The sequence below is a fragment of the Myripristis murdjan genome, chromosome 13 (genome assembly GCF_902150065.1).
Source record: "Myripristis murdjan chromosome 13, fMyrMur1.1, whole genome shotgun sequence".
NCBI lineage: Eukaryota > Metazoa > Chordata > Actinopteri > Holocentriformes > Holocentridae > Myripristis > Myripristis murdjan.
This window is the reverse complement of record NC_043992.1, coordinates 18,259,781-18,270,606: the sequence shown is the minus strand read 5'-3', so window position 1 is coordinate 18,270,606 and position 10,826 is coordinate 18,259,781. Positions and strand designations below refer to the sequence as shown.

The 10,826-nt window shown below is 41.1% G+C and overlaps 1 protein-coding gene across 2 annotated transcripts; it reads right to left on the bottom strand.

Annotated features, from left to right (window-relative positions):
* Nucleotides 1-103: 103 nt before the first annotated feature.
* On the bottom strand, nt 104-10,826 carry fam118b (family with sequence similarity 118 member B). 2 transcript variants are annotated; one of them, XM_030067588.1, is made up of 8 exons: nt 10,317-10,826; nt 9,515-9,604; nt 9,010-9,319; nt 4,152-4,379; nt 3,392-3,520; nt 2,745-3,042; nt 1,259-1,324; nt 104-961 (listed from the first exon to the last, which is right to left on the bottom strand). In XM_030067588.1, the coding sequence occupies exons 2-8, from the start codon at nt 9,595-9,597 to the stop codon at nt 948-950; spliced, it is 1,128 nt and encodes a 375-aa protein (XP_029923448.1). In that variant the 5' UTR covers nt 9,598-9,604; nt 10,317-10,826; the 3' UTR covers nt 104-947. The 2 variants fall into 2 exon arrangements, with proteins under 2 accessions (XP_029923448.1, XP_029923450.1); XM_030067590.1 differs by having other exon boundaries at nt 9,010-9,262; nt 10,317-10,825.

Sequence of the window (10,826 nt, the reverse complement as noted above, 5' to 3'; positions counted from 1 at the left end):
CATGCACATATGATGTGTGCACATTCTGTGGTCCCAACCACAGAGTACAGCTCGACCGAGGATAGATTCTTTATCAGACGGCCATGAAAACATAATGGGACACTTGGGATACCAAAGTATTTATTTTGAAAATAGCACTTATAAATACTAAAAGATGTCAGAAAACACATGCAAGTATTAAAAATACAAAAAGGCTTACAAAGAACAGTATACAACTTTACTATTTCTCAGTACAGGAGTGGCAAAGTGATTGCTACTGGCAGGGTGCCTGTCATTTATGGAATTGTGCTCGGATGAATTTGAGGACATTATATCATGCACTTGTGTTTGCCACCCACGCCAAACCCCCAACCCCACAATGTGCAAATCTAGCTTCCTGGTATCGGGTTCAGCATAAGATAGAACCTTATACATTCCACACACAAACACAGACTTTTCAGTTTCAGCTGTGTGACAGCAGTTTTCACCCAGAGCATCTTAGTGAGGGTGTAGATTAACAGTGATGTAGATTTGTAGAGATGGAGTTATACTTAATGCATTTTCAAAGCCAGGAGTAGCAGTTTTCATCCAGCATGGGATTCCATATTATCATTTTCCCACCCTTATTCAACAAACATTTGTGTCACTGTCTAATGCTCTCTGTAATATCCATCCTCAAAAACTGATGTTTCAGAGAACATTTGCATACAGTACAGTGGGGGCTATAAGGCTGAAGAGCAGTGTTGCCAGTTCAGTTCCACCTTTCCTTTCCCTTTTCAACAAGAACTAATAAGAAATGAAACAGGATATCTGCAAGAAAAAAAAAAGCATATACGTCTCCTCTGGCCTGGATTCCTAAGTCCAGTGAATGTAATCAGACCCGAGACGCACTGGCAGTAGACTGTCTCTACTGATGGAGATGGAGCTGTGGAGGAAAATGACTGACACTGATCCCGACTGTGAGCCTGTCAAGAACGATAGTCTGGGGCAAAAAGAGAAGGAAGGGACTTGTGAAACAGGTGAGATACAAGCAGCATCAGCTGAAACCGACTGCCACGCATGCAATGCTGTTTAAGTCAGATATATGTTGGTCTAAGGGGGTCCCAGTGAGTCTTTTGGTAATGAAAATCAGGAACACAGACTTGGATTTTCTATCTCTACAAGCATGCAGGGGAAGAGAGCAGGGTCTACGGACAGGGCTGTATTTAATGTGTAATTCTGGAACTGCCTCTTGCTAATGGCCGCTGCCTGATGCCAAAGAGAAGCATTCAGTCCTAACCTTGAAGGAGGCTTTTCTGTGTGTTGAAGCCGTTCTGCTGTTCATCCCCATTTTGCAAGGGAAACCCTGTAGGGAATAAAAACAATTCTTCAGTTCAGTGCAGACAAATCACAGACCAGGGCTGTATTCCTTGCATGCTAAATTAGTCCTCAGTAACTATTTTGCATTTCCTCATCTGGCTAACTTGGTTCCTTGAATACAGTTGGCAGATTGATTTGTCACTCTTGGACAACTGCACGCTCCTGTTTTGAAATAACGTAAAGAGCTAAAACCACGACCAGCAAACATGTGACTGGGGTTTGCACCATAACTTACATGGTAAGCAGACTCACAGAGGTCTGCTTACACATCAGTTGTATGACAAATTTCCACTGAAAATGAGTTCAAACAGACCTTAAAAAAAGTCACAATACATCTTAAATATATGTAGTTTGTGCTCATGTACCAATACATTTCAGATGTGTTCAGAGTTAGTAGCATCTAAATGATGGGTCTCCTTCAAAGCAAAATGCTATGTTGTTGCACAGAACCAGTAACAGACACGTCAGAATATTTTAGTTCACCATCTGTTTCAGTCTAGCTGATATTAAACCAAACTAACAGAAATTGATTCTTATCACAGATCAGTTCTATTTAAAAAATTGTATTTGGATAAAATCAAATCAATAATTTTCTATTCTGGGTGTATACAGGCATTTAGCTCTTTTCATTGTGTAAACTAAACCTGTACATTTCAAACACCAAAGTATCGATGTTCTCTTCTGAAAGCTTGTCTAAATCTAACAGTGATTTCAACTATTTGACGCCTGTCTAAGGACAAGGAGCAACCGTGTCTGAAAACGAGTTAATGGATGGGTAAGCTTAAGTAGGACTGGCCATGATCAAGCTAACTGACTAAACCTGCATTTTTGCAGATTTGAACTCAAGAAGCTGTTGTTCTGGCGATATGTGAGGCCAAGTTTTACATTTGATTCAAGGGAAAAAAAAAAAAAAAAAAAACATTCTGAGCCTATTTCAAATGATTCACTAACCTATTTGGCTAACTCAGTTATCCATGTAGGAGAAAAAGCCCAGGGTCAAACAATATTTGCAAAAACTTTGTTTGCTTTGACCAAACATTTGAACCAAATCAACAGTGTAAGCCACATCAGGACAGTTAAGATTTTAAGTTTAGCATATGTCGTCAAACTGAGGGGGAGCATACGTAGTTTCTTTCAAATAGTCTACGCTTTCTTGTACTTGCATTGTTAAATTTGGCAAACCACACCCATAAGGTGCCCCAAGCAGGCTAAAATAAACATTAAAAAATATTTTGCACTCTGTGCCTCTTAACTTATCAAGAATACAGTTAGGAAACTCACTTTAATAAGTGAAAGGAAAGTGATTCAGTCAATTTGACATGGAGGCTGAAACTTTCATGCGTAGCGTGCCCTGCACACATCCAGACCTACAGAACTGAACTGTAAGGAGATTGCCTCCTCCTTACCCCAGCCGTTGGTAGACATGTCACGGTTGCAGATCTCATTGGCCAGCCTCTCAAAGTACTCAGGCAAGTCACCATACTCATCTCCATAGGAGATGACCTTGATGCCCTTGTCCAACATGTTATCTCGCAGCTTCTTGAACTCGCCCACATCTTCGCGCCGCACCAACATGAAGTGCTCCAGGTCTGATTTGTGTTTCACTGCCTCTAGGAACAGAGCCTGGAAGGTTGTGTCGTCTACTGTGCGCCCGCAGCCCAAGAACACAAAGGACTTGGTTTCATATAGCTTCTGGATCTCACGCTGTTGAAACCAGCAGAAAGATTACTTACTACAGATTAACAGTTCTGTTGTTTCAAAAGTACCAAAGTGCAGGGAAAAGCCCAGTGGGCAGGGTCAAACAGGCTACCATTTGTGAGACATTCAACTTATACTGTAACAGCTCACTTTAAGCCAGTGCAATAAGGGCCAATTCATGAAATCTGAATCATTTCATGTACAGTTTAGACATCTAGCTGGCACTATTATCCAGAGTAACATACATAGAGTGAACAGAATCACCTTAAATTCAAACATCAGTAACATGATAAACAGCCAACAGTGACTGGTGCAAGGTTGATAGTTAAAGTGCCCTGACTGTGTTGATGCTCACCATAACTTCAGTGTTCCTCAGTACATTCTGGTAGCCAGCAGGGTGCAGTACAATACCACTGGGGTTAGTGTAAACACCATGGATGTGCAGAACACTTAGCCTTCGCTTCTCCTGTGCCCACTCCAAAACCTGGAGACACACACACTTAACAGTCCATTGCACTCAATCCTGTTCTGGCTGGGCAATGAGTAAAATCACTTTGAACAGCAGTGAGAGGATATTAGCCCTGATGGAGATGAGGCATAAATACCAAGACTGAGAGGCAAAGTGACAGGTCTCTGAGAAAATTTGATTAAAGTAAACTCATGTTGTATATTTAAAGAAAAATCAACTTCACAATAAAACTATATTTTAAGTAACTAGTTGATGGAGAGGCTGTAGGGAAGTGGAACAAACCTGTGTTTACACTTAGCCTTAGGAAAAATGTTCTTGTTCAGCCCAGTCGTTAACCAAAACAAATATTGTCCAATCTATAAAATTTGACCACAGTTGAGTGATGGCTAGAACTTTAACCTTTGCAAACTTGTTCCACCTGTCAAGAGACAAAAGGCTCATTCAGGTCACAGCCCTGCCACTTCAAGCCTGGTCAAAGAAGAGTTCAGCTAAAAGCTGGTGTGACAACATGTAACTCTCTGGATGAGTGGTGTTATTCATAACATGCAGTGCTTGCTTTGGTGACCTTTGTACTCATCTGACTGGCTCTACTGTGGCTGAAAATGTCAGTCAATCTCAGAAAGAATCTATTTCCAGCACTGTTTACCTTTTTTTCATCTGTGAGGTCCAGAGACTCCAGCTTGGTGCCCTGGTGAGCTGCATAGATCTCCAACAGGTTGTCGAAGTTAGTAGTGAGGACCAGCGCGCCACTCTCCATGAGCTGCAGCACCGAGCGCAGAAGATGCTTCCCAGCATGCTCCATTTTGCACTCCAAATCGTCAAACACCTCGTACAGGCAGTCCTTAAAGAATGTGGACCGTACGTTGCCTGTTCTCTGTAAAATAAAACAAGATGCTGGGAAAAAAGATCTTTTTTGACCAGATTTGAGCAGGTTTACACAACAGACTACATGTTGGAGTAAAAAAAAAAAAGGGTTAGTCTGTCCTCTGCCCTAAGTGCAAAAACAGACAGAAACAGTAAGATGTCAGGTTTTACAATTAGGATCCCAAAACACTCAGTAAATAAAGCAGTAGAGGAACATTTCCTTTAAATTAGACTAAGGGGAATATGTTAGGACTGCAGAATATTTTTAATTTAAAATAAACAACAGGGTTTTACACAAGTCATTCTTGAATTACCCTAACTTTGAGGTCAAGTACACTTTCAAAAAACAGCTAGCAGCCTTAAATGGGATTGCACTCCTAAGTAGACCTTTTTACTGATACCACATGTTTGGGGCATGTGTGCGTTTTTGCAGTGAGAGTGATCATTTGAGCCAAGCTTGGGTCAAATGTTGAATGTCAGTGTTTCCTCTGTCTTCACTCAGTAGCAAGGTAACATGAGGATTAGGAAATTAAAACTGGAATTTCAGCACACTCTCCTTCAAAAGCAAAGAAACACAGTCCTCATAATTAGTAAAAATAGTAAAAGATCTTTTTCTACTGAAATCTATGTAGAAACTGGAACTAAAGTGAGACAGACATAGACCCAAAGCTAAAAATGTGCCTAAGCACCATTGCTGCAGAAAATTACATAGCGCACACTGAGTGTGAATGGTCATAAGACCTAATCAGTACTCTTATTCTTAGAAGCTTTAGGGTATGTGTAGGCCTGTCCCCTGTTGCAAACTGTAATCAGGGTCTTGGCCAGAGATTTTGAGCTTTCATATCATTCAGTGGCAATATCCAAGACAGGGTTCCCACACTTACCCAACCAATCAAATTCAAGGACTTTTTATTCACTTTCAGAATCTTGACAAGTAAAATTCAGAAACTAGAAATTGTTGTGTGGTAAGAAATGACTTTGTTCAAAATACGACATCATAGAGGCCTCATCTATTACTTATTATGTCTGGTGAAGAAATCATGGTAATGTCACTCATTTTAAAACTGCTGCTGTATCAAGGCAAATATCTCTTACAAGATTTTCCAGGATTTGAAATGTTGAGTGTTGAATTTTAAATAAAAACCAAGTGCTCCAAAGGCTATCCATTAATTTATCAAAAACTCTAAAGGCCTTATTTTGTCTATCTCCAATTTCAAGTCCTGTACAGAGCCCTACTTGGACGTGAGACAGAAAGGTGGTCAAGACATCCATGGCTGTATTCCATTACACATCTCGACCTCTCCTTAAGGACTCCCTGCTTGACCCATTAAAGGCTGGTGAAGTGAGTCAACAATTACGTAGATATCAGGAGTGCATCTTCTCCAAAATGCAGTGTGATCACTCATCATACTGTCACCACAGACCAACAGGATGGAGCAAGCAGTGCATAGGTATAGTATCATGAGGTTTTGCATTTCATCTCAATTAAGTTTAAGATATTTTATTACTCTTTGCTCTATGGAATTTTATTGCTATTTTTTTCCTTTCAATTACACCTGTATGAAGGAAAATATGGTTTCAAATACTCCGATCGCCTCACACACGTGTCATGTATGGCGCTACATATCACAAATTCCTAAGGGTGTGTTAAAATGGCTAATGAAACAGGATCTTTATTTCTATGTTATTTCTTTTTACAGTTCCACTGCCATGATCAGACAGCTAACTGTTCATGTGCAGCATGTGCCTGCTGTCTGAGGTGAGCGCTTGGATTTGCTGGCAGGCACAGTGGCTGCGTTCAGATTATTGGCCATGTCTATGATGGCTAAATCTCAAGCTTGTGTGCCAGGGCCTGTTGAATAAGAGAGGAAGAGAGACAGGAAAAGACAGATGGCTATGAATAGAACAGGAGAGTGTAGGGCTGAGGTGACCAAGGTGAATTTAGCTCTGCTGGCTTCCAGAGATTACAGCTCTAATGGGCTAAACAGCAGGAGTCCTTTCCACAGGAAGCAGCTCATTATCCACATCTAGCATCTATAGCACCCATCCCTCTCGCTAGGCTCTTGGACTGTCTCAGGACTTATGTAATAGCCATTACTCTTGTTTTCAAATCTTTACCTTTCAACTAATAGAGCTCCCATTTCAAAACCTACTTGATGACGTGATGTTTAGCATCAATTTTGAGGGTTAATTTCAAAATGTCAGGATATGACCAAAAAGGTACCTTTATTGGCAGTATACTGATGGCATACAAGCAGCATCACTATGTCACTGATTGGCACACACTGCTTACAGATTTCCTCCCAAATGAGCAGTATTGGTACTAAACCTGAGGATCTTGTTATCAATCAGACTTCCACTCATGTTGCTGAGCTTCTGACCAGAAGAACTAGTCAACATTGTTGCAATTTGCCTAGTTTTTGTCATGGTCAAAGGCGTGAGAGGCTTTACAACAAAAACATTTTCTTTGAGTTTTAACATTGGATTACCCTCATTACATGCCATTATGTGCCAACAGACCATGCTAATCCATGGCTTATTCACATTGTTGATACACCATTCCATATAAGTGGGTTAAACTCTCAGAGCCTGCTGTTACTGGAATTAACTGGATGGAGGGCAACTCTCAAACTCCCTATAAGCCTTGGTTTTCTTGCATGTCTCAAGAAAACAATCCTGACTGACACATTTCTTATTTGACCTCCATGCTGGTAAGCATGGTAATAAAATTCCTAGTTTGGAGGAGTAAGGGTGAAGTTGTTTCCAGATGCAGTTCTAGACTCATGATGCAGCAGTGACTAATGCCATTAATGCATACTGTAGGTAACTTTTTCATGTCTCTAAAACCAACACTGACTTAAGCTGTATGCCTTGCAGAGACTTGCACCTGGAGAAATTCCTTATCTGGGGCCAGACTAAACCAACACGAAGGTCTGGTGCGAACATGTGTGCTCAAGTGCAAGAGGAAAAAAATGTTTGCAGACAGAATGTGGATATGTAGACTCATGTCTTCTCTTTTAAGTTATGCAGGCTGCCTGGGGTGCTGTGTTACTCAGTTTGAATGGAAAATCTAGGCTGGTAGGCTGCTGGTTCACATTATTCTACCCCTCCACCCCACCCAACAGCATGCCTGTTATGTATATCTGTAGCCAGCAGCAGTGGGACAGTGTCTGCACAATTGTGGATTGAAATAAACACGTTGGATAAAGCCATACAAGCCCTGTTTGTTCCCTTTGTGACAACAGGCTGACGGCTGAAACAAAGCATGTTTTAGAAATGTGCGATGAAACATGACTAACACAGTAGGCAAACTGTAGTAAGGCTCATATCTGCCAGCCCTGCTCCAGACCAGGATGAAGTGGGTATGAAGTGAACAGAGTTATATGTAAATATTTTTACCTGGATAAGTTTTATAATCAATTTCTTTCAAACCAACAATTTGACTTACAGTGGGAAACTGATGGACCTTTCTGCTCTACTTGACAAATGGTGGATAAGCAGCTGCTGGAGACCTCATATTTGAGGTCCAGCTAGCTCTAAATCCATTTCTGCTTTTGCAAACATAGGGATTTTATGAGAACTTTGAGACACAGACGACATTAGTGATATGAAATTATATTTTAGAAAATGAATTATAGACTGGCTTACTGGAAAATTTACATTGTAGCACTACTTCAATAAAACTCAGTTTGGGCACAATCCCAAACATGCTACCATCCTACAAAATTAGGTTGCTTTTTGATGATAAGTGAAACATCCCAATGTCCCAACAGCTACTCCATAATCAAAGTTATGGGCATACTGCAAAGTGGATATCAGCAAACCTTTAAAAAAATGTCAATTTACAGCCAGTCTAGATAAGAGTGTCTAAGGATATACAATAGTACTGGCGCAACACTGGTATCAGCCGATAAAGCATATTAGCATATCAGATGTCAGCAAAAAATCCAATAATGTGCATCCCCTATAAAAAAAAAAAAAAAGTAGAACATGTTTTACACAAGTTTAAAGCAGTTTTCTTATTTTGCCCAGATAATGTGTACATTTTGAAAAGCACTGCATTTTATGTTTGCGTCTGCCAGTTGGTCATCAAGACAAGAGTAGGCATAATAATTTGTTTATTCCAATACAGGAAAGACTTAATGTTCTCTGCAATTAGGTGGAAAAACGTGCATATATTCGGTGCAGTATTGCATATTTGATCAAAATAATAATAGTTACACAACACCAGTCCTGGCATTTTGGTGAATACCTTTATCATTGTGGCTGGTGGTACATAACGGCTCTGTGTATTGTATATCTAAAGAGAGTTTTCCAGGGGAAGCCAATCAGTCACAGCTGCCAATGAGTTGGCAGGGCAAGGCATGTGTGTTTGTGCTCACTTGTGTTGGCTATGTTTCTTCCTAAAAACAAGCCCTTGCAAACAAGCCTTTTTTCATTAGCTTTGGGCCATGACCACTTCTTTTAATGAGATAAGAGCTTAGATGTCTTATCTCAGCCCATAAGAGATGAAACAAAATAGCCCTGCCCTGGCTGAGGAAAGGACAGCGAGCAGTCTGTCGGCCATGTGTTTGTGTCTGTGCATTAAGGCAGCAGAAAGGAGGAAGAAAAGGAGGAAAAAAGGAGGAAGGCAGTCCTACCGGGGAAAGTTTCTGGATGAGATCATGGGCCACATGCACCAAATTCTTGTCTTCCTGTAGATGTTTCTGGAACCGCCGACTCTCCTCCTCTTCTAATAGGTCAAAGTCATTGGCTGCATCAAGCAAGGCCTGGATAAGACCTTTCCAGGAGCGGAGGGCAGGGACCTGGGGGGCCACTGCAGAGCTTACCCCTGTGCCGATCACCAGGACCAGTTCGGGGGCTCGCTTAGTCTTCAGGCTGGGCAGCAGTTTCCTTTGGGGCAGGCAGAGATTGAGTGATGATGGTTCCATTGATGGTGCTTCCCAAATCCTTCCGACAGCATGAAGGTTAAACAAAGCATTTTCAAGCACACCAGCATGCAGTGTGAAACTCAAACCCACCTGTATTTCGGTGGTGATGACGTGAGGCTGGCAACATTTTAGAAACTCAGAGAAAACAAAGACTTAAAATTGGTCTTGTTGACAAAGTTGGTACATAAGCCCTGGCTCAGAGCCTGCAGCTTACCTTGGTTTTTTCGCATTTGAGTCCACATCCTGAGAGTCAGCTGCAGGTCGCTTCTCAGTTTTCACTGCCACAACGGAGGCCATTCAGCTCCTGTGGCAGAAACAAAATCATGAAAGGCCTGACATACTAATTTCATATGGGTCTACTTAGGGAAACAACAGGTGGAGCAACAGAAGACAGTTATGTCTAATATAAGCAGAAAGAACAAATACATGCTGGCTGACTGGCATTTGTGTATGTCTTCCTCAGTGGCCTGATCATTTAGGGATCACCTTATATAGGATAAAACTCAAACATAATAAAATACTGCTCATAGTTGTAACAAATGGCGCTTTGCTTCTGTCATTACGGTTTTGCATACAGGAAATAATGAATTAACATTTCCTTATTCCCCGGCAACACACCCTGCCTGAAAACATATGCCATGACGTCCTTATCTGAATAAAATAACCTATTGTTCCACAGAGTCGTGGCAAATTGAATAATCTAAGGACAACATTAACCTGTCTAAACAGATGATTATGCCCTAGGCAAGTTAACAGTACATTAAGTCAATGACTGATTGAAAGAGTGATTTCTGATTGAAAGCCATTATGTTAGTTGCACACAGAGATTTAGCAAATTGTTAACTAAAAGATAACAGCAGCACGTGAGTAGTTAACTCAACAGTACTTTCCACCTAACAAGAAACAGTAACTCTGACATATGCTTACAAACGACCACATCTCACGCTAGGTAACGTCTGCTAACCTCCCATTCCCATTTAAATCACACATAATACTTAGCATAGCGTTACACTTACCCTGATAAACGTCCAATATGAATTTCTATTGAAGTAGAAATCCGGCTGACTTAACGTTGCGTTAGCGAAGAGAAAGTTTAATCTTACTTGACGTTCAACTAGATCCCCCTGTCAAACTCAGAATGAGTTGCGGAGTTCAAGTCCAAGTTAGCTTTTTTGTTAGCTAGCGTTAATGCTAACCCAAGGATAAGCTAACGTTGGTTAGTTCGCCAACATTACAGCATTCTCCTACGAATAACGGACGGGCATAATGTTAGCTCCTCAGCTCGCCGTTAAAAATCAATGACTCTTGGTTCTGGTGTACTTATCATGGTGAAAAACGACTGACTATATTCGATTCAGTCAGAAATGAAAGCTGCTCTCAACTGATTTCCCCTGTGTACACACTACACAGGCTGTCGACTATCACCCGGCTACTAGTCTAAACATTGGCTAAGTGTAGCGGAGCTGTTCAAGTCAGCGTCAGTGATAACCTGCACCGCCGACAGTCCCGGACAGGCTTATGCTGCC